The sequence below is a fragment of the Equus caballus genome, chromosome 11, assembly GCF_041296265.1.
Source record: "Equus caballus isolate H_3958 breed thoroughbred chromosome 11, TB-T2T, whole genome shotgun sequence".
Taxonomy (NCBI): Eukaryota; Metazoa; Chordata; class Mammalia; order Perissodactyla; family Equidae; genus Equus; species Equus caballus.
Window position 1 is genome coordinate 3,680,817 of NC_091694.1, and position 22,353 is coordinate 3,703,169.

The 22,353-nt window shown below is 62.0% G+C and overlaps 1 protein-coding gene across 28 annotated transcripts in view; it reads left to right on the plus strand.

Moving 5' to 3' along the window:
• RBFOX3 (RNA binding fox-1 homolog 3) overlaps nucleotides 1-22,068 on the plus strand; it is a 510,773-nt gene extending 488,705 nt beyond the window's left edge. For 7 of the 28 annotated variants that reach the window (XM_070225857.1, XM_070225855.1, XM_070225856.1 and 4 more), the window contains 10 exons: nucleotides 6,170-6,307; nucleotides 7,516-7,569; nucleotides 8,395-8,487; nucleotides 10,027-10,087; nucleotides 13,454-13,507; nucleotides 13,768-13,900; nucleotides 14,488-14,527; nucleotides 15,512-15,579; nucleotides 16,816-16,894; nucleotides 20,561-22,068. In XM_070225857.1, coding sequence (XP_070081958.1) covers nucleotides 6,170-6,307; nucleotides 7,516-7,569; nucleotides 8,395-8,487; nucleotides 10,027-10,087; nucleotides 13,454-13,507; nucleotides 13,768-13,900; nucleotides 14,488-14,527; nucleotides 15,512-15,579; nucleotides 16,816-16,894; nucleotides 20,561-20,563 — 723 coding nt within the window. In that variant the 3' untranslated portion in view covers nucleotides 20,564-22,068. Of the gene's footprint in view, nucleotides 1-6,169; nucleotides 6,308-7,515; nucleotides 7,570-8,394; nucleotides 8,488-10,026; nucleotides 10,088-13,453; nucleotides 13,508-13,767; nucleotides 13,901-14,346; nucleotides 14,528-15,511; nucleotides 15,580-16,815; nucleotides 16,895-18,775 lie in introns of all 28 variants that reach the window. The other 21 variants (XM_023651892.2, XM_070225847.1, XM_070225848.1 and 18 more) reach the window with 10 other exon arrangements.
• The last annotated feature ends 285 nt before the right edge of the window (nucleotides 22,069-22,353 follow it).

Here is a 22,353-nt window from a genome sequence, read left to right on the forward strand (position 1 = left end):
ATGGGAAGCGAGAGAAATGGCAGAGGCCAGGGCCTGGGCTTATCCAGTGTCGTGGGGGCAAGCTGGGAAGGCTGGAGCACGAGAAGAGGCCCAGGCCCCTCCGAGCTGTCTCGGGTTCCAGGCGTTCCTATCATCTCTAATCGCTTGTAATCTACCTGCTTGGCTGCCCTCCAATCAGATAGCTTCAATTATGTGGTTGTAATGCAGCTCGAGGAGAAAGCGCTGAGCCCTGCACTTCTCAGACATTCCTGATAGCAAAGGAGCATGGCAAGGAGTGGCCCGCCTGCCGTGGGTGTCCCATGGCACTAGCCCCATCCCGGAGACCTGGCTGCTGCCCAGGCCCCGGGACCCCAGCCTGCTCCATCCCTTTCCTTAGCTCTCTCCCCTGCCTTCTCCATGTGCCCCACCACTGCTGCTCTGGATTCATCCAGCCATCCCTGCGGGCTCCATCCAGCACTGGCTGAGGGGCTGGGCAGGACACCAGCACACCCTGCACTGCCCAGGAACGGCCCCGTCCGGCGGCCTCCTGATGGGTGCTCCCCCATTGTGCTCCCTCAGCCTGCCTCCCCCCTCTACTCCATCCAGCCTGGCTCCCAAGATGCTGCATGGATCCAAATATTACCCGCCCTGCCCTTGTGGGCAGCAGCATCCAAGCTCTCTGGGGAGAGCCCACCCAGGCTGCCCCCTGGGCTGGACCAGACCCTCTTCTGGGGCCCAGCCAGTGCCCTACCCCTGCTCACTGTGCTGCCCAGCCTGGGTGTGCTCTGAAGCCGCCAGACTTTTCCATTCCCCGGGGTCCCTGGTCCCCTCCCAAGACACCCCCAGGGTTCCTACAGATGGAAGAGGCGAGGCCCCCAGTTTCTAGAACTGGGAGCCAAACCCTGTTGCTGATTCCTCAAACCCATGGCCTGCGTGGGCTTGGAAGAGAGAGAGGTGGTACAGGAGCCAGAGCAAGCTCACTGCAAGCTGGTCACAGCTGGCAGACCCGTCTCTTTCTGAGGGACCATGGCAGACAGGGTGCATCTGTCCCAACCACTCATGCCGCCCTCATGAGCCACGGGGATTCGCTCTGGAAGCCATCACAGAGACAAGTGATCAGACCCACAGATGCCGTGGCGGGCGCCCATAGCTAATACCTGCACGGCACCAGTGAGCCCGGAGGCCTCCTTGACCCCCAACACAGCCCACCCGGGACAGGGTTCCCATCCTCCTTCCTTCGGCTGACACTTGCTGGGAGCCTCCTGTGTACTGGGCACTGAACCATCAGTTCCCAGCAATCAAGGACATGAGAGTCGGAGGCAGCCGGTAGCCTCCGTGCCAGTGAGAGTCCACAGGTCCTGGAGAGGACCCCGGAGTCCCAAAGAGGAAGAGTGCGACTCAGAGAGGTGAGATGCTCGCTGCTCGGGCTGAGCGCCTCCCCAGGAAAGCGCCTGGGCTGTAGAGCCCACAGCCTGGTGAACGGGACAGTGGACCTTTCTTCCTTCGGCCCAGGTCTCTTCGGGGTCTGCAGTCTTCCGTCCAGGGGCACAGAGGAGGGCAGTTGTTCTCCATGCCCCGGGGCCGAATGAGCACTGCAGGTGGAAGTTACCGGATTAGCAGAAGACCGTGAAGACACCCGAGCTGCCCAGCGAAGACCTCGGGGCGCCGCTGGAAGGCGGGACGCTCTGACCCTGAAGTATTAATTCACGCAGAGGCTTCCCACCTGGGGAGGAGCTGGAGCGAGTGCCCAATGCCCCGTCCCACCCTAAGACCCCAGGAGCCACCTTCTTCCCAGATAAGCTGCCTGGCGCTTCCAGCTAAAGGCTCAACACCACCCAGCTGTCCCCTGTCCCCTCCTTATGTGAGGGCTCCTTCAGCTCACCTGAGCCCCTCTGGGCTTCCCCAGGCAGCCTAGGTTGGGGAGACATGGGGCAGCCGGTGGTCCGGGCTCCCGGCTGTGTCCAGCCCTGCCCTCTCTCCTGTGTGGATCCATATGTCATCAGGGTGTTGTCTGTGTTCTTTTGACAAAAGGCAGCACAGGGCGCAGAGCGTGGCTGGGACTGCTGATTGATCAGGGCCCCCCTCGATACTCCGCAGGGCCCCCAGGGGTACAGTTGGGGACCACCTCCCAGAGCACTCATTCATTCAAGGTCATGCGGGTCCCCGCAGGTGTCCTCCCCACCCATCTGCTCTTTGCGCGACAGAGCTCACAGGCCCTGCCCTGCGGCCCTCTCTCCCCGCCACTAGCAGGCGCTCCGGCTGCTGAAACCCCACCAGGAGCCGCAGGCTTTGGTCCCCTTCACTCTTGGCTCTCCGGGCTTAAGGAAAAGGAAAGAGGTGGACCGTGTTGGAGTGTGGGGTGGAAAGGTGGATGAGGAGACGCATCCACCCCCCAAACGACCCCAGGGTGAGACCCAGCTGTGCGCAGCCAGACACACCGCCAGTCAGTGCCAATCCGACGAGTCCAGTGATCGGCATTGAGCTCCAAGAATACTGTATCATTCAAACAGAGTCCAAAGTGGACACACAGCTCTAGCCGAGGAGGGGGCTGCCCAGTACCCCCAGATTCTGAAGAAGACGTCCTGAATGGATGACTCAGGGCCATACGCAGAAAATGCCTCCTCCAAGGCAGACTCGCCACCCACCAGGGGCAAGCTGTGTCGGCCAAGCAGCTGATGATCGTTGCAGGGTGTCCAGGAGCTCTCTGCTGGAGCTGGGAAGAGGGGTGATGGGATTGCAGAGCAAGGGGCTGTCCAAGAGCCACTTCATCTAGTGCCACATCAGCAAGCCTTGGCTCCATCCTAGCCACAGGGCTACCGGGTCCTTACCTGCTGCCCAAGGCCACACTGGACCCACTGGCCTCTCCCTGTGCTGGGCTTCGTGTGACCCAGGCAAAGGGGTCTGCAGTCTGCTCCGAGGGTGGGAGGGTGCGAGATGCACTAGGCGGCCTCTGTACCCTGCCCCTAGCCCACCAGGGGTCGGCTCCCGGCCTGGAAATGGGGAAGGCATCCCATGTCAGTGGAGGTGACACAGATGGGGAAAAATGCAGAAGCAAAGCCACTGAGACCAGCCGGGGCGGGGTTGGGGGAGGGGAGGGCTGCTGTTGTTTTGTTTTTTCCTGCATTTGGGAATTGAAAGCAAAGATTGCTTTAAAAAAGAAAAGAAAGAAAGAAAGAAAAGGAAGCCCCCCGGAAAGGCGGTGTGGGCGGACGGCCTGGTCTGCCGTGGTAAATGGTGGGAAGGCCTCCATCCTCCCGGGCCGCCAGTGTGCTCTTACACTCCTGGCTTCTCAGCACATCTTACAGCTTTACAGTCATTGAGCCCATTTATCTGCCTCTGTCCGCAGCTGTGCTCGGGGCCAGGGGAATGGGGTGAGGGGCCTCTGATTGGTGTCCTGGCCGCACTCGAGGCTCATTCCACATGACCCCATCACTGGTCCCCTTAAGGGCTTTTGGGGTGGTGTCCACAGTGGGGACGCTGGATCTTGGAGACGCATAGTGGGCTCAGCCTCCCACGGTCCCCCCGTAGGGGTCTTGGAGCCCTCTGGGTGTGAACTGGGCTGTTCCCACGGTGCTGGCTGACTGCTGCCCTCTGCTGGTCTGAAGCCAGCATTGCATGCCCCTCTCCTGGCTGGATTCCCGAATACAGGTGCCTCTATTCATCTCCTGTACCCAGGAGCAGCTGAGGGTACAGGTAGAGGGGATGCACTTGTGGGGGGTGAGGCAGGGGGCACTGGGCCCCCTCTGACCACTGCACAGAAGGAGCCATGCCTTGTTGTAGCCAGAGGGTGGGGCTCGGCACTCTGCAAGAATCCGCTGACGCGGTTCTGCTTTGACTCAGTGGCCCAGACGAGCTCTCCGGAGGGCTGGCACAGGCTTGCCTCCTGCGGGGAAGCGTGGGACTGAGGGCGGAGGACAGGAGAAGTGGGGAGGGGCTGGGCTGTTAGGCATCTCCAGGTCCCTGGCTTAATGGGAGGAGCATGCCCCTGAGTGAGGGCCTGGTGCAGGCCAGACCCGGACTCTGGAGACCGGCTGCCCCACTCCCACCCTGCCAGCTGCTCCTACCACGCAGGCCTCCCTGTCGAAGGCCTGGCTCCTGTAGAGGCTCCTGGGGGAGGCACTTGTTTTTGAATCCCAAGACACGGGTGTTGGATTACCTACAGCCCACACTTGGGCACACGTCACTCTCACGGCCCAACGGGAGGGCTCAGAGAACATGCACCCTCAGAACTGGGCTCGCCACGCGGAGGATGGCCAGCCTGCTGAGACGAAGGTCACACGTATCCCCAGGCGAACGAGAGGACGGTGGCTTCAAACCCACGCGTGGGATCTTGTGCCAGGTGCTCCCTTCTCGACGCAGGAACACAGAGTTCTGTCCTCGGCCTCCCTCACCACCCCGGGAGCTGGTGACATCCCCTCCTGTCACCTATGGCACCTGCTTCTCTGAAGCCTGGTCAGAGGCCTCCTGGCTGAGCGCAGGAGGGTGGGGAGTAGCCCTGTCCTTCCAGAAAGGATGACCAGGATGGCCATCGAGGGCAGCCACTCAGGAGTCCAGGGACAGGAGTGGCCTTGGGCAAGGCTCAGCCCCTCGGTTGAGGCCTCTGGCACTGTGGCCTGGCCTGCTGGCCCGTCTTCACTCTGGGAGGCTTGTCATTCTGATCAGTGCTCCTTCGGTTGCTGGTGACAGACACCCACCAGAAAGTGGCTCAAGTGAACCGACAGCTCCTGGAGCCCCAAGGGGAGAGCTCTCCAGCGTCTCTCCCCTCAGCTGTCCTCCCGGCCTGTCTCTGCACTCCAGCCTCCCTCCCACTGCCCACCAGCTGCCTCTGCTCCTCGGGCCACATTGGAGGCATGGCTCCCCACTCGTACCAATTCCAGCGTGGGCCTCAGGGGCCCTTCCTGCCTCTGCACTCTCCAGGCATTTCAGAAAGGCTCCTGTGGCTTTACTGGACCCAGGGTCCCCTCATGCCTTCAGCTGGGGTCCCGTCCCAGAAGCAGACCCCAAGACAAGGATTCAAGTCCAAGCAGTGTGTTAGGGAAGTGATCCCAAGAAAGCTCCAGGAGGGGGTGGGGACTTGAGACAGGAAAGAGAAGGAAGCAGCAAAAGGTGCGTTCTCAGCTGGTTATCCCCACCGGGGGACGGGGCAGAGTGGAGCCCCCAGAGGAGACCCCGGGAGGGAGCTGGGCATCTGTCCACCCCCCATATCTGTTACCGGCTGAGGGCCGCTCCCGGACACTGACACTCCGACTTTCCTCGCCCGTGGGCTGAGCCCGGAGAATAAGTCCCAGGGCTATGGTCCATGGTTCTGCTGTTTGCCGTGAACACCGGCTTCCAGGTCATGGTGAGCGAACCAGGCACCGTGGTCAGTCAGCCACTCACTCACCCAGCCAGTGCCGATGGGGCGCCTGCTGCATGCCTTTGGCACCAGGGACAGAACCAGGCCGAAGGCCAGCCTGGGAGTGAGTTGGTGCCCGTCCCTGGAGAAGTCTCCCAGGGAGCCTCCACGCTGCCCACCATACCGCACTGTCCCGGGGCTCAGCATGGCCTTGTCCTCACGCGGAGCTGGGGGGCCTTGCCTTGTGTCAGCTCTGTCTCCTGAGACCCAAGTCTTTCAGAGCCCCTCTGTTGACCAATGTTTGGGTCCAAAATGAGGACCAGCTATAAAGGACTGGACTTGGCCACCCGGGCCTTAAGAGCGTGCAGCCCCTGACGGTGTGAGCAGCAGCAGTGGGCTAGAAGAAGGGGCAGCCCCCGGGGCAACCACCATGTGCCCAGGGCAGGTTCTGAAACCTCCCCACTTTCTCATCAGGGTTGAAAGATGGAATGGTCCCCGTGCCCCCGGAGCTCAGGTTCTGTCGGGGGAAAGGGCAGACCTGTATCCTTGAGACCATAATACTCAATGGAGCTGAGGGACCGTTGAGGTCAGAGCTCTGTGGACAGGGCCGAGCTGCGGGAGCGGAGGACCCTGGGCCAGGAGGCTTGCCCCGCGTGGTGTCAAGGGCACGGCCGGGGCGGGGCCCGGGGGGCCCTCGGAGGTTTAGGCGCTCCTGCTGGATCTCCTGCGAGTGTCTGCCCAGACTCCCTCTCAGATCTCTGCCCTGGGTGGGGGATTCCAGGGGGGTGGGGAGGATCTGATCTTTAGACGCTCCCTCCGTATGGGATGGGAGCTGAGGGGGTCCTCTCCCCACAGCAGACAGACGAGGCGGCACAGACGGACAGCCAGCCGCTCCACCCCTCCGACCCCACAGAGAAGCAGCAGCCCAAGCGGCTACACGTCTCCAACATCCCCTTCCGGTTCAGGGACCCCGACCTGCGGCAAATGTTCGGGGTGAGTGTGTGCAGCCCTCCGACCCGGCTCCCACCCCACACCAGCAACAGCCCAGGAGCCAGGGTGGCTCCCCCTAGGTTTCCTGCCTCCCGATGTCTCCTGGGTCCAGCCCACTCTGACCTGAGCCTGGGGGTGGGAGGGAGGGGGAAGGACAGAAGCTCAGGGAAGAGGGCCCTGCTGTGGCCACCGACCCCTGGCCAGAGATCTGCCTGTTATCTGGTGCCACCTGTCCTCAGGGCTTTGTTGGGTCCCCTCAGGGCTGAGGTTATGACTCTGTAGTCCCAACCTTCTGACAAGGGCTCCAGAGACCCCTGTGCCCCTCAGAGGGCACCTGGTGGGCAGCCCAGCCTCCTGGCCTCACACCCAGCAGCACACTTGGTCCCTACATGATGCCCATCAGCTCACCAGCCCTCCACCAGGGCAGGCACTGTCCTCCCCGCTGTGGCCTTGGGCAGAGCTGGGATCGCATCGCTGTCTGGCTCCAGTCATCTCTCTGCCCGTTCTGACGCCCACCTCTCCATGTTGTGGGGTGAACGGGAAACCCATCAACTGTGCACACCGGAGGCCTCAGGACAGGCCCCTCGGGACCTCACGGGCATTTCCAGGGACCTGGATCACAGGTTCATGGTCTCCTGTGCCAGTGAGAGAGACAGGGCTGCCCCTTGGGGGTTCTGGCCAGGGATGGGGCAGGAATGGGGCAGCAGAGCATCTGGGCCCAGCTGGCCGGTATGTCCTGCCCCACAGAGGGGCCTGGAGTCACTGCTGCTCCGCATCCCCCCAGCCCTGCCCAACAGGACAGACAGCAGGCAGTACAGGGTCCCTCCTGCTCCTTGCCTGTCCATAGTCCTTTACCCTTTAGTGTGAATTAGGGCTGGCTATCAGTAACTTGTGGCAGAGTCCCAGGAGGGAGGGGAGAGGGACACTGGTGATGCTGCACCCCTCTGGTCCCCAGCCTCCTCCTGGCTTGTAGATGGGGCCAGCATGCTGGCAGGAAAAGATCTCTCCACGAGAAGGTGGGGAGGGGTGTCCCTGTCCCCACCAAGCTGCACTCAGAGCCCCTCCTCCTGCTCCCCACAGGAGGCAGAAGGGGACCCCTGGGCTTAAGACCAGACACGGGCAGCGGGTGAGGGTCTCCTGGGGCGCAGGCCTGCGGGCGGCAGTCTTAACCCACCCTCCCCTGTCTCCCACCCCCATCTCTATCTCTGCAGCAATTCGGAAAAATTTTAGACGTGGAGATCATTTTTAACGAGCGGGGCTCCAAGGTGGGTGCCGCCCAGAGGCCGCCACCATTACAGCGCCGGCTGTAGGTCCCGCCAGGCTAACGTGTGAAATGTGCGTTTCCTTCCTGGAGAGCTTCGAGCCCGAGGACCCCTGAGCGACACGGGTGCTTGTATTCCCCGCTCCTCCGCCTGCCCCCACCCACCCCTGTCTGTGTTGTTGCTGCTGCTGCGAGGCTGCCTTCTCTCTGAGCTGCCAGGACCTCTCTGTCTGCACCCGGAGCCCCGCCCCTTGGCCCGGGTCCCCACCCCGAGCTGCTCCTGGGGGAGCCACTGGCCTGCCTCGGAGTTGGCCTGGAGGCCTGGGGAAGGGGCCGCAGGGCGGGAAGGTGGGAGGGTGTCCAGCAGAGACAAGCCTGCTCCCCACTCCAGGAGGGGAAGACATCCCCCTCCCGGGCTCCTGGGGTGAAGGTGGGTGGGGCTGCCCCTGGAGGTCCTGGAGCCCAGCCTCGGCACGCCGGGTGGAATGAGAGCGACAGTCCTGGCCCCTGGCCGGTTTGGCGTCTCTTTTGTAGCTTTGGCCTGTCCCCTCGCAGGTGCCAGGTGGTCAGCTCAGGCCAGGCTCAAGCAAGGCCAGCGACTGCCCCCGCCTGGGGCCCATACCCCTCCTGGGCATCCTGCCAGTGGCACCAGGACAGACTGAGTCTCTCCTTTAACTCAGCTGACTCAACCCCTCTCTCTCCCTCTCTCTCTCTCTCTCTCCCCCCACCCCCACTGCCCTGTCCCCCGCCCCCGACCCCCATGCCTCCTTTTTTGTCCTTTTTCTCATCCTATGTCTTTCTCTCCGTGTCTGTCCTTCTCCGCTCACAGGGTTTTGGGTTTGTAACTTTTGAAACTAGCTCAGATGCTGACCGAGCCCGGGAGAAGCTGAATGGGACGATCGTAGAGGGACGGAAAATTGAGGTGCTCAGATAAGTGTGCTGCGGCAGGGACACCCCTGAGAACTGCTGCCTGTCACCCTGGGTCCCCCATGGCAGGAAGACGGGGCGGGGGCAGGGCTGCGCTGAAGCCAGAGCCAAGCCTGTCGTCACCTGCCACCCCTGGGGGTCTAGGCTTCAGGCTCATTCAAGGGGCCCTCCCGCCCCCTCCTTCTCCTTCCTGGAAGAGGCCTCCAACTGTGGGGGTCAGCCAGACACTGGCAGGAGCCCCAGAAATGTGTGTTTGAGGCTTGGCAGCTCCAAGGACCCGGGCCAGCTCAGTCAGTCCCCCAGTTGGAAAGAGCCATCAATCCCCGTGGCCCCTCTCACCAGGGAGCAGCAGTGGCCCCTGCCCTCCCCTTCCCCACACCACCAGCGCCCTGTAGTTTGCCTCCCGCCCTCATCTCCCAGAGGGTCAGCAGCAATGAGTGACCAGGGCCTAGAAAGGGACCCAGCCCAGAGGAGCAGCAGGGACAGGAGGCAGGGGGTCCCCCCTGCCCCAGACACTACCCTCCCTCTCTGCCCCTCCTCTGATGGGCTGTGCATCCTCACCACAGTGCCGTGGGTCTGGATGTCCGTGAGCTGGGCTCTCCGACAGGCAGGACAGCGAGGGGTGGCCAGAGAGGGCACAGCTCAGAGCCCACAGGAGGAGCAGTGGAAAAGCCTGGGGGAGGGTTTCTGGAAGCGGAGGGAATACTGGAGGCCCTGATGCCGGCCAAGCTCCCATGCAGCGCCTGGTGGGCACCTGAGGTTGCGGCCCAAGGCCCTGGGGGCTCACACGGGACGTGGGGGAGGCAGTGTGGCCCAGACCCCTTCCTCGGGTTCCACCGCTGGCCCTGTCCTCTGCTCCATTCCACAGAGGCTTCTGCCTTCCTCCACCCGCTGGCCCCTGGGCAGCGTGACAGGGGCTTAGATATCTGAGAGTAGGCCTCATCCCCTTTGCGCCCGCCTGCCCCCTCCCTCATTGGCCGGGCTCCCCACAGGCATATGCACCCCAACAGAAAGCTCTCTGCTGGTCTTGGGGAATGGAGTGGCTGGCCATCTTGGTGCCAACTAGGGGCCACCAGGGCACAGTTCGTCATGGGGGCCAGCCTGTTAGCGGGCTGAGAGCACTCCATGAAGAGTCCACCAACCAGCTTCGCCAATGGCCTTGGGTTGGTAGAGAGGCCCGGGCTTGGTGTGTGGGAACCGCCACATGAAGGGCAGGAGCTGGTGGGCTGGATGCCATCCCTGAGCCAAGGCCAGGCACCAGCCAGTGCTGGGAGCAGTGTCGCCAAGCCTCCCTGGAGTGGGTGGCACAGCCGAGAGGAGGCCAGGCAGGAGGGCAGGCCAGGGTGGGGGGCCCGGCTGGTGGCAGAGGCTGTCCGGTGCCCCCACCTGGGTGCCCCACGGCCTCCCTCCCGATCCCCCAGCCCCCAGCCCCCTCCGCGGCGGCCGTGGAGGAGCATGCAGAGCAGGACTGGGGCGGCCAGTGGCCCATAGGAGGCTAATGCTCCCCTCCCCTCCCCTCCCTCTCTCCGGGCAGGTCAATAACGCCACGGCCCGAGTCATGACCAATAAGAAGACTGCCAACCCCTACACCAACGGTAAGGGGCCCAGGACCCCCGGGAGGAATGGAGGCCCTGGAGGCACCCAGGCCACAGATGCTGACCTCCCTGGATGCAAAGTGCCCCTGGTGCCCCAGCTCTGCCCCTCAAAAGTGGGTGGGTCAGCCGAGGCAGGAGGAGAGCTGGGGCCGCCCACCCACCCAGAGACTCCTGGGCTTTCCCAAGTGTGCCTGGTACCCGGAGACCACGTGGACAGGCTTTGGGCACAGAGGGACGGTGGCCACTTCCTGGATTATTACCTATTTTCTAAGTGCTGAAGGAGAGCCTGGACTGGATGTGTTCAGTATTTAGTGAGCGTGATGACAATTAGAGAGACAGTCCCCGCCCTAGGCCTTGGAAACAACGAAAGGTTGAGGCCTCCAGGGGGAGCCCTGCTGGTCCATAACGTGCGAGCGCACCTGACCCTAAGCAGAAGTGGCCGGTGTTTGAAGATAAGACGGCAGATGCTGAGAGCTGGCTGCCGGGAGGAGTGGAGGGACCGCTCGAGGCTGCCCTGTGTCTTGACTCCACCAGGCGAGGGGGCTGTTTTGAGTGTAGCTGGCAACGTGCATTTCATCGGAACCAGCTCCTTCCCCTTGCCAGGGAGCAGCAGCCCTGCCCAGGTCAGGACGAGTCCCCCTGCAGGGCGTGGGCTTTGCTTCTGCCCCTCAGTAGGGACAGAGTGGGCCGAGCCACCCCCAATCTCTCTTGACCCTGTATGATCAGCTGCACATGGAGTCCGGTGACCAGCCAGCACGGGAAGCCTAGGACAGGACAGTGGGTGGACCTGCCACATGACCCAGCAGCAGGGCCTCCCCATCTGTGCGCCTGGGGCAGGGCAGGGGCGCCACTGGGGCGTAATTTACAGGAGATTATTGTGGCTCCCATCCTGCTTTCTTGAGGACTGTGAAAGCTCACATCCTTTCTGAAAATCTGAGAGTACTCGGCTTTGCCAGTGTCCCGAGGGCACACTGGGTGTGACCCTTCTGTGATCTGGTGCTTGGCACAGGAAGAGAAAGAGGTAGACACTTTTATAGGGTCAAGGTGCTCATCGGGGGCTACGAAACCACTGGAGCCAGCTGCCCGCTCTTCACCCAAGAGCCACGCGCCCCTGCTTTCTGGGCAGAACTGAGAACATTGAGGAGCATGGAATTTGGCATGGAATCCGTCCCTGAACCACTGCGGTCTTGGCGCGGAATGGGTGTGGCCCCGAAGCTGGTTGAGTGACAGAGAATGGAGAGGGAGAAGCCTCTGCTCCCCTCTGTGGCAACAAGAGTTCACTTAAACGACTGTGTTGGCCTGGGCAAGAATAACAAGGGCTGCAGGGGGCCAGCCTGGGGTCATCTGCCGGTTAGCAGCGAAGGCCGGCCCACGGGCTCTGCTGGCCTGGGAGTATGGCCCGGCTTCGCTTAAATGGTCCAGAGCACTCAGAAATTCATTGGTGGGTCGGGGGGCAGACTTCCACCGTAGAAAACAAACTCACCTGGTGTGACCAGGTGTTACTATTTACAGAAGAAACAGGTGCCACCCAGGTGGGTCTCAGGCTGCCTCTGTCATCTGGGGTCCCAGACAGTGAAATGGGGCTGGCAGTGACAGGTGGAGGTACTCAGAAGGGAAGCTAGAATTGACAGGTGGAGGTGCCCAGGAAGCCAGAGTAACAGATAGAGGCACCCAGGATTCCAGGATTGGCAGGTGGGGGGCCAGGGCCATCGGAAGCAGACGTTCAGCCTCCGAGAATGGACCCAGAAGAGCTGCCAGGATGGAACCCGGGGGAGGTGGGCTTGGGCCATTGACTCCAGGACTCTGCTCCATCGTGGATTTTTCCTAAGAAGACTCAGTTCTTGGGACTGGAGGCCCTCCCAGGAGATGGACATTTCTTCCCTCCTAACGTGGAATCTATAGAAGATTCCAGAGTCCCAGCAGTAATGATCTGACACAAGCGTCTGCGCCAGTTATGTGAAGGTGAATCAGGGGTGAAAGGCGGCCCACAGTCTTGTGGAGAGTGTGGAGAATGGGTCCCGGGAGGAGCAAGGCCCTGGACACTGTCCTGGATGCCTCCCGGCCACCCACCCAGCAGTGGGGCTGTTAGAAGCTGGGTTGGGGGCTCCCATGTGTAGTCTGCCACGATGGCTTGGCCTGGCCCTTTGCCACACTCTCCAGACATGTCTCCCCAGCTGGCCAGGGGGCTCAAGTCCCTTCTGTCTCTCCTCACATGTCACGCACGCTGCAAAGATAAGACCTGGGCAGACTGAGCGGAGGCTAGGGGCCGGGCATGGTACAATGAGCCAACCCTGCCCATGCTCTCTGGATGCCTGGGGCCAGGGCCTGCCCAGAGCCGGCTGGTTTCCACCCCAGAGGCCTTAGGCTGAAGTGGGTCTTCACTCATGCACCTGGTCCCCGGTGGGAGAGGAAGGCTGGCCCAGGAGCAGTGGGCCCTCAGCCAGCCGGCCTGCAGAGAGGGAGAGGCCGGAGCCAGTTACAGCTTGGGGCCAGGGAGTGGCCAGGCATATGGGTCTGGCATCCCACTGCTGGGTTTGGCCTGGTTCTGCGCTCATCAGCTCTGTGACGAGAGGCTGCGGGGCCTCCCTGAGCTTCCACCTGTTCATCTATAAAATGGGAGGATGAAACATCCACCTCATTGGGTGGGTTTAGAGCGGTGTGGCACATGGTGAAGTGCTCAGGAATAATAATTATTATTATCCCGAATCCAAAGCCCTTCCCAATGACTGCTTTGGGGAAAGACGGGACCCCAGGGTAGCAAGAGCAGGACATGGCCCTGGGAAAAGGGACTCCCAGGAGCTCCACCACAGGAGAGAAACTTTGAGGCAGGAAGTGGGAGGAGGTTTTGGGCAGAGGCCAAGCACTTTTCCAGCAATCTCTGACTCTCCCAGAAGGCAGCCAGGTGCCCACGTGAGATGGCATTCCCGACAGAACCCCTCAGCCCGGCTGTGGGCCTGCCGCCGTTTATATAACGTGCTCCACTTTCCCTTCCTGATTCTCTTCTGCAGAGCTTGCAGACCCTGAGCTGCTGGGGCTGGTGCCCTGCGCAGCAGAGGCCCAGGGGCAGGCTGGGGCCACAATTTGAAGAGTCAAGAAGAGAGTGACCAGGTCCCTGGTATTCAGGGAGCAAAGGAGCCCAGCCAGGAGGCTGCAGCATCCCATGAGGGGCCGGGGGTCTGTGTTCCAGCCTCCCCCACCCACCCTGACTGCAGAGGGAGGGGGTCTGGTCCGGCGGCTCTCTGCAGAGGCCACACCTTCGGATGTCCCCAGGGGGCTCAGCCTGGCGTCCTGAGAGTTCCCAGGCATAGTGTGAGATGGGGAGAGGATGGAGAAGACGGCGACTGGGTTTCTTTGCTTCTGTTCTAGGCTGGAAGCTAAACCCCGTGGTAGGCGCAGTCTACGGGCCTGAGTTCTATGCAGGTAAAGCCAGAGCAGTGGAGCGGGGCCGGGTGCGCCGGGCTGGGTATTGGGCGGTCATTGTCCAGGTCGTTCTGGCTGGAAAGCCAGGGCCTGCTGGTGGAAGGCTTGACTGGGGCTGTGGTTGGCTGGGGGCGTGGTAGGTGGGTGTGGTCCGGCGGGCGTGGCCTGGTGTGGCTGCGCTCAGGCCCGGCGCCCCTGCCTGCCCTTGCCTTCTCGGTGGTCCCTCTCACCCCGTCTCCTCTCTGCCCCCTTTCCTGCAGTGACCGGGTTCCCCTACCCCACCACAGGCACAGCCGTTGCCTACAGGGGCGCGCACCTACGGGGCCGGGGCCGGGCCGTGTATAATACGTTTCGGGCTGCGCCGCCCCCGCCCCCGATCCCAACTTACGGCGCGTGAGTATCTGGGGGCCACGGGAAGGGAAGCATGAAGCAAGGCTGGGACGGGGGGAGGCGTGGGGAGGGAGTCCCACGGCAGCCAGAGGGTCCAGGCAGCCTTTCCAAAACTCCGGGGGGCTGTGGGAACTCCCAGAACTCCACACTGCTGTCCTCTCCATATCAGCACCCCCACCCCCACCTCGCTACGGGGAATCAAGGGTCATTGGCGTTTAGAGGGACCGATAATGGGATCGTGGTTGGCCCTTGAGCCCAGTGAGGGCCTTCTCTGAGCCCTCGCTGGTCCATTTGCCCAGGGCCTAGTGCCTTCCGCCCTGATCTGGGGGGGGACAGCTGCCTGGGGTGGAGTGGGGGGAGGGTGAGCAAGATGGGCCTGTGGGCCCCTGGGTTTGTGGGAGAAAGGAGCTGACCAGCAAGGGTGTTACTCTATTGTTATACCAAAACAGGGCACTGGAGCAAACGCTTGTTAAAATGCCAGTCCCATGGGCAGGGCTGGCACCCTGCCCCCTCCCTCCTCAGCAGACACCGGAGCCGGCCTACCCCACCTCTCCAGCGTTCCCACCACTTTCTTGTCCGTTTGCTTCCAGGGTCGTGTATCAGGACGGCTTTTATGGTGCTGAGATTTATGTAAGTGCAGCCCTGGGGGGGGAAGGGTGGCATCCTGGCATCCTGTCAGTTTCAGTGAGCGGTCAGTGTCTTCTCCCTCTCTGCCCCTTCCCCCCACCGCATGCCCATCCTTGGAACCCCGGAGGGTGAGGGCGCTGCGTCTGCCCAGAGCACTGCGTCCCTAGGGACCTTGGCCCAGCTAAGTCTGGGTTATCCGGGCTCACAGTGGGAGTAGTAATGGGTCTCCCAGCAGCCCCATGAGCCAAAGGCACGTCTTCTGCATTTCTCACGGTGTCTAGGATGGGGGCAGTGGGCAACTCTCCCATATCCCTGACCGCACTGGGATGACTGAGTGAGCCCCCATAGGCACCCCATATCCAGTACAGAGCCCCCAAAAGAGACCAAGAGGTGGGGGCTCCAGGGTGGACCCCTGGGCTGGGTCCTGTTGCTTCTCTCTTCCTTCATGGTGCGGCTCTTACTGCTTCCTCCAGCTTGGAGCCCTTGCTGACGACCCCCACCCCACATACATACCTGGCCCAATGCAGACCTCACTTCCATCCTGGGCAGTCGCTTGTAATTCAACGATCCATTTGTGCCAGGGCCAAAACGTGTTCTGAGTTAATGCCCTTTGTCCTTGACCCTTCCCATTGTCCAGGATCACACTCAGAGTCACCCAGGAGTTCCCCATGCCTGTCAGCATCAGTGCCTGGGGCACACTGGCCTGGAGGCAGGTCTCCAAGCAACTGCTGTGTGCCAGCGCCTCACACACAGCCAGACGTATAATTGGTGCCCCCCCCTTGTGTGCTGAATGCACAAATGGATGAGCAAACCCACCCCTACCTCACCTCGAACCGTGCCACTTGACAGTCTGCAGTCTCCATTAGACCAGAAGCTAGGTGCCCCCAGGCCTGCACCTGCTACCCCTCACCTGGCCAAGGTGAGGGGTGAAAGGCCGTGTCCTCCCCACTAAGCCGTGCACTCTCTCTTCCTCCCCTGACCCTGCAGGGAGGCTATGCGGCCTACAGATATGCTCAGCCAGCAGCGGCGGCAGCAGCGGCAGCCTACAGCGACAGGTAGAGCCTGGGGACCAGGAGCTGGGCGGCGCAGGGGCGTGGAGAAGACAGCCAAGATCCCTGTAGGGCCGGGCTCAGACAGACAGGAAGCCTCATCCACCACTCAGGGCCTGGGGCTGCCTCAGCCCGGTGGTGCAGGGTCTGGACAGAGGAGAGTAGGCCTGAGTGGGCTTGTAGACCCCTGAGCCAGCAGCCCCCGCCCTCTGTAATCACTTCCTGCTTGTACAGTGGGAGAGGCCACCGAAGCCTCCAGTTCTGGGGTAGCAGGAAGTCCTCCAATTCCCAGCCCTGGAGGCCTGGCCCTCCTGCCCAATCTCTGGAGGCCCCAAATGAGAAGGTCATTAGGAGCCTTCGCTTCTGCCCCTGGGCAGGCCTGTGATCCTCCTCAGTGCTCCTAGGTCAGAAACTCTTTGGCTCCAAGAAGGAAAGGCAGAGCATGCCCCTCTGCCGCCTCCTGGAGCTGTGGCAGGACCAGGGGGGCTGTGTGCGCCATTTGAGAGCAGCAGCCTCTGCCCAGCTGCCTTTCCCAGTGGGCCCTCAGCCCGTCAGCTGCAGAGTTCCTGCTTGGGAACGTGTGCGAGGCCCTGTAACAGTCATGTGGTGGGCTCTGGCCCGGGGACCGCCTGGCCCTCCCGGTGGAGGCCTCACCCTCGGACCCACACCTGCCTCGCAGCCTCTGGCTTCGTCTCAGGTGTGTGTGGGTTTTGTCAGGTGCACAGCAGGCCCCAGGACCCAGCCCTGTGCTCCAGGGAGCTGGCATTTCACACGCAAAATAAACTGAGCGAGGGGAAGGTCATCAAGGGGCCGCAGGTGCCTCCTTCGTGGCAACGTCCCTGACTCCCCACCCCGGATCTTTCCTCCCTCTCTGAGCCCCTTTCCTCAGCACTTTGTCCCCGTTCTTTCTGGCGATTGAGGTTTCTTCTCCCTCCAAACCAGCTCTGCAAGGACTCCCTTTTCTCTTCCCCGTGGCATCGCATAGAACAGGTTGCCCCTCGTCAGGGTCAGCGACCGAGGATATATGGAGAGGGTGGCCAGCTGTGTTCTGGACACTTCCTTCCAAACAGGCAGGAAGGACGGCCAGGAGGGCATGCAGGGGAGGGAGGGGCCCTGAGGGTGGGACCCCGCTGGAGGATGTTCACAAAATGTCTGGGAAGAGGTGGGAGACCTGTCGCTACCCCTCCACCTGCCCTCATCACCCCCACATCTCCCCCTCCTTCCCTGTGCTCATCTCCCCAGTTACGGCAGAGTCTACGCGGCTGCTGACCCCTATCACCACACCATCGGCCCTGCGGCGACCTACAGCATTGGGACCATGGTAAGGAGGCTGGGGCCCGGCTGGCCCTTGGCGCTGGCAGTGACGAGGAGGGCCAGGCGCTGCAACCAGGGTGGGGCGGGTAGGCCCTTAGGAGGGTGACCCAGGCCTCTGACAAGTGCATCAGTCCTGGCGCCTGGAAGGACCAAGGCCTGAGTTTGAGCAGGGGGAGGACCTGCCCCACTGTGCCCTCGCACAGTCAGAGGGAGGCGGGTCTGCCCCAACACTCAGCTACCCGGTCACGGAAGCATCCTGGGGTGGCCCAATTTTCTGAGCTCCATAGTTGTGGGACATAACTAAGTCCTGTCCCGGCCCTCTGTTCCCCTGCCAGGAAAACCAAACCAAACCTCCCCAGCAGAGGCTCAGAGGCAGGCAGGGCCTCGCTTCCCTCGTGTGGGTGTGTCTGTGCCACCGTCCCTCTGTGTCCTGTCCCCACCTAGCCCCCACCATTCCTCAGGTCCAGGAGGGGAACAGGGCTGCCTGCTGTTTCTCACCCCAGCCCCGCCATGGCCCCTCCGTGGCCCCCAGGCAGGATCTGCAGGCCCTCTGCTGGGGAAACGGGGTCTGCTCTCCCCCAGTCTCTGCCAGCAGGCCTCGGGGAGGGTGAGGGGGCATGCTCTTGATGGGCTGGCTGCGGCCCAGGGGTGCGGGCCAGTGTGTCTGTGTGTGTGTGTGTGTATGGCCAGCTGTCGACACATACAGCCCAGCTCACTCTGCACCCCAAAATCGCTTCCAGTGGACACCTATCTCCTGTGCCCACCCCGCCCAACCCCGGGGTGGGGGGCGTTAATGTCAGTTTTTAGCTAGCTTGGCATCCAGCATCAAAGATGAAAACATTTTTGGGGGGTTAAGGCAGGAGGAGCTTCAGAGCCAATGTGGATTTCATTTTTTGATCTCCCTTGGTTTTGATTACTCCCTCCCGATTTTTGTTTTGTCTTTTTTGATTTTTAACAAGCCTCAGACATTCCACGCAGCCTGCGGTGACAGCTGGCAGCCACAGGGCACAGGCCTCTTGGGGGCCCGCACCCCTGCCTGGATCCAGGCCCCGAAACGGCAGCTTGCAGGCCCTTGGCTCCGGGATCAGCTCGGCCCTCCGTGCAGCTGCTAGCTAAAAGCTTTCATTAATTCGCAGAGGGTTCCTCTTATGTTTTCATTTTTAAGATTTTCTATTTTTTCCCCAACTTTTCTTCTCTGGTACTAGTCGTTTTCTCTTTTCTGGCAAAACTGGTGGGTGGAGCAGGAGGTTCCTCTGGAGGCCTCTCTGACCCAGGGGAGCCCAGGGTCACAGGAAAGCCAGGACACGAAGGACCTGTCCTCCCGGCAGGACGCAGGCCAGGCCAGGCTGGGCCCTGGAGGAGCAGGGCCCTGGGACCCCAGAAAGCCCGTCAGAGCTGAGCGAGCAGGCGCAGCCCCTCCTGTCGAGCCAAGGCCCACTGGGGGAAGGAACCCCGACAGGAGGCCCCTCTGCCCTCCCGGTGTCTGGAGGGGCTGAGTCCTGCCCTGTGGCAGCCCTGCTGGGGCACGAGGAGGAGGGGCTCCCGCTCACACCTCCCCCGATGAAGGGGAAAGGGGGCAGTGAAGGGCCAGGCCAGAGCCAAGACAGTCACCCAGAGACATCTCAGACCTCGTCACCCACAAGCACTGTGGCTGGTGACCCCAGCACCCCTGGCCCTGAAACTGCCAGAACATCAGAAATAGGCCCAGGCCCCCTCCTGCTGCCATGACAGCTGGCACCCATTCTCCCCAAGGCAGACCATAAGGTGGGCAGCAAATGGGATTCAGCTATTTCTCTTTTTGTTTTTCCTTATTTTTTTTTTCTTTTTGCTTTTTCCCCCCTACCAAAAGGCGGTACTGATTGGCTGTTTTTCATCTTTGATGTTGCAGGCTAGCCTCTGCCGAGGAGGGTACAGCCGCTTCACCCCCTACTAGCAAGAGGCCCAGCCCCTAACAGCATTCACTGACTGCCTAGTACACACCAAACCCAGCAGTCCAAAACCAGGCACAGCCACCAGGAGGACAGTGCGCCCCTCCCGGTCAGCGACACGCACCGCTGACCTCCGTCCATAGGTTTTACGTCCAGCCAGCTGGTCTCCCCCCACGATGGCGTGTGTGTCTCTCACCTTGGTTACCCCTGTATGTCTGAAACCTTGGTTCCTATTTTGACTTTGTTGACGTTGTGCCCCCCAAGCCATTTCAGGTACGGTATGCACATAGCGGGAGGGGCGAGGCTGGGCAGGAGACCCCTCCCCGACAACTAGCAATAGAGCTGCCAGGGCACCACCTCCTCCCCATCCCCCGGGTCTACAGAGCCACAGAAGACCCCCAGCTGGCCTCCCCAGGAAGCCACCCCAGCCAGCCCGGGCCACAGCCCCCATCTGTCACCTGGGGTTCAGGGAGCAAGGGGCTCCTGTCCACCCCAGTTGGTAGGTTCCCGGCCACGACAGTACTCCCTTCTGACCTTCACCTAGCTAGGCCTGGGAGCAGCTGCCTCTGCCCAGGCCTCCGCCCTCCTCGCCCCCATCCAACTGAAACTAACATTGCTGATTAAATTTTGTTGACGATGTTTCCTGCCGAAGCAGTCACCAGTGTCTCATGCGGGAGCCACACCAGCCCCAGGGGTCCCTTAGCCTGTGCTGTAAGAGATGGAAGTGTAAGAAGAAATCTCCAGGGCCCCAGGCTGCCCCAGAACGTGCTGCCCTGCAGTGCCTGAGGGCCCCTCCAGCCCCCTCCTGCCAGCAGTAGGCTTTCCCCTCCGGGCCGGCCAGCCTGGCCCTGTATCTGCCCAGCTCTTCTCTCCCTTCCCAGCGCCGGGACCGTCTCTTTATCAGGGTGCCTTTTAGAGGCGGGACAGCCTGCATGGGAGAGTGGCTGGGGAGCAGGCGACGCCCGTGCTCAGGGCTCCCAGCTAGAGGCTCGGCGCTTAGCTCCGCAGCCCTGTGGTCGTGCTGCTCTGGCTGCACAGGGCTCTGGGAGGAGAAGCTGGCTGGGGCTTGCAGGTAGAGCTGAGACCACCCAGACAGGCCAGGGCCCTTGCCACGTGCCAGCCCCAGCCCCTCCGTTACAGGAAAGTGTCACAGCCAAGGAAGCCCCCTGGTCTAAGGTGCCGGAGCTGGGCCTGAGGGCCGGGCGGCCAGCTAGAGGTCGTGGGTTCCCCCTCAGCCAGGACGTGATCCACGGCCCCATTCTACCAGTGCATCAGTCCCTTGCTGGTGGGGTGGGCAGATCAGGCCCGGGGCACCAGGCCCCTCACCTCCCACTCCCCAGTGCACCGCCTTCTCAGCTGCCTCACTCCGGGCCCCACGTGGCCCGTGCTGCACCATCCATCCACCACGCCCTGACCTCGGCCCTCGTCCAGCCACGCCAGCCAGGCCCCTGCCCACTCAGCTCCTAGCAGAGTCCACAGGTGGCGTCCGCAGCCAGGTTCACTGTGGTTTCTCCATTCCTGCTGCCCCTCGCTCTTCCCACCACCAGTCCATCAGCTCTCTGCCCTGGAGGGCGGAGATCCGCCTTAAATTTAGCAGAAAACTGGGAATGGGGGCTAGGACTTTAGGGCCCAGGTGCTCCCTCCCACCCTGCACTTTGCAGGTCGCGGGGTCCTGTCGCCCTCCCAACACGCCAGGCGGTTGCTTCGGTGAAACTGCAAGTCCCGCCTTTCTGTTTCTGTTGTAGTGAAAGCTTCCACGTTTCCTTCTTGGACCATGAAGGGCAAAAACAAAAAAGCAAACAAAAAAAATCACAAAACAAAAAACAAAATAAAAAAAGATGTTACGATCCAAGCAGCAACAAAACCAACCAAACCAAGAAGCATCTGCCACGTCCGAGTCCCCATCGGTGCACACCGCAGCGAGGGAGCACGTCCACGGGCCCGCGCCCCCGCGAGGGAGAGGGCCGGGTACCCGTCCCCGGCTGGCAGCGCTGGCGGGAACTGCCCCTCCCGACTCGGGCAGGGGGAGAGCAGGAGAGGAAGGGGCCTCCGTTTTCTATCAAGTCTTCCTTTCCCGGCCCCCCACTCCCAAGGCAGTGTGGGGCCAGTGGCGGAGGGCCACAGGCCTGAGCAGGGAAGAGCGGGCCACTGGGTCTTGACCTTTGTTGCCAATCGTGCCAGTGGAGGGGACGGCTGGGCCAGGGAGGGGGGAGGGCAGCTTTTCATTCCCAGGGGCTCTGGCCGGCGCCCAGTCACCCTCGGGTCACATTCTCTGGGCCCCAGCCCACCCCATGCCATGCCGCCAATGCCCGTGTCCTGCGAACCTGGTGAAGGAGTTTGCAGGCCACTGGGGGCTGTCCAGCCAGCAGCCCTGGGGGCCAACCCCAACACCAAGGGCTGACGAGAGTCCAGAACCCCAGGCACCCAGTTCCTCCCTCCACGTGAGGGGCTCCGGGCTGCCCAGCCAGGACTGACTCCTCATAGCCAGGAGGTAGGAGGGCTGGGGTGTGGGGGCCGAGCCGAGTCCTTCCTGTGCCTGGCACCTCTTGCTCCCTTTCTGGAGGAGGCCCTGCACCTGGTGTGTGGGAGGGAAGGCCAACCTCAGGCTGCCTGCTGGGATGAGCCCTCCCTGCCACTGCCCCGCAGGGAGCCCAGGCCTGCAGGGGAGCAGAGGGACAGGGACGGGCAGCAACTGGCTGCACAGTGAGGTTGGGAGTCAGTGCTCTGTGTCTGGACGGCCTCACCGCAGCAGGGAAAGTGAGGGGTGGGAGAGAGGGCTGCACTGAGCCCTGCTCCCGGGTCAGGCTCCGGGGTTCTGGGGGAAGCAGACGGTATGGACCAGAGAGAAGCCCCTGGCTGGGAGGGATGGCTGGAGGAGGGAAACAGCAAAAAATAACAAAAAACCTGGGCTCCCCACATGGCTCCACTGTCTCATGAAACTTCAAGTCAAAGTGCACCTCAGTTTATATTCAGCATCAGCTCCTCAAGTCCTGAAACCAATCTCCTTTTCTACTCCTGTTGTACATAGCCCCGCCCCCCCGGCTTCGTCCTCTGTACAGGGCACCCCCCCTGCTGTCCTGGACCCTGGTCTTGCAGCAGCTCCACGCCCGCCCCTGCCCCCGGCTCCTCTAGGACGGCCGCCAAGCCCCAGGCTTCCTTTCTTACCATTCCGTATGCTTCCAAGGTGTGACCATTCAAATCAACAGTATTATTATTATTAAGATTATTAATAAAGATTTCTTTCTTCAAACCAGGACAACTCTTTTTGATTTGGCAGCTCCCGGGCACAGGGTGGAGGGCACAGGAGGGCCAGGATGCCCGTGGGGTTGCCGCCGGAGTATAGGAGAGGGGACAGAGCTGGGGGCATCCTGGGGAGGTGGCACTGCTGCAGGGGCGTTTGTCGCCCGTGCTTGGGGAGGGCGTCTCCTTCGGATCTCACCCACACCACTGGCTCAGCCAGTGTCACGGGGCCGAGCTGTGGTTCCAAGGAGCTGCTTCAAGGTGAACCCACTGCTCCAGCCCCCCACGGGTCCCCATT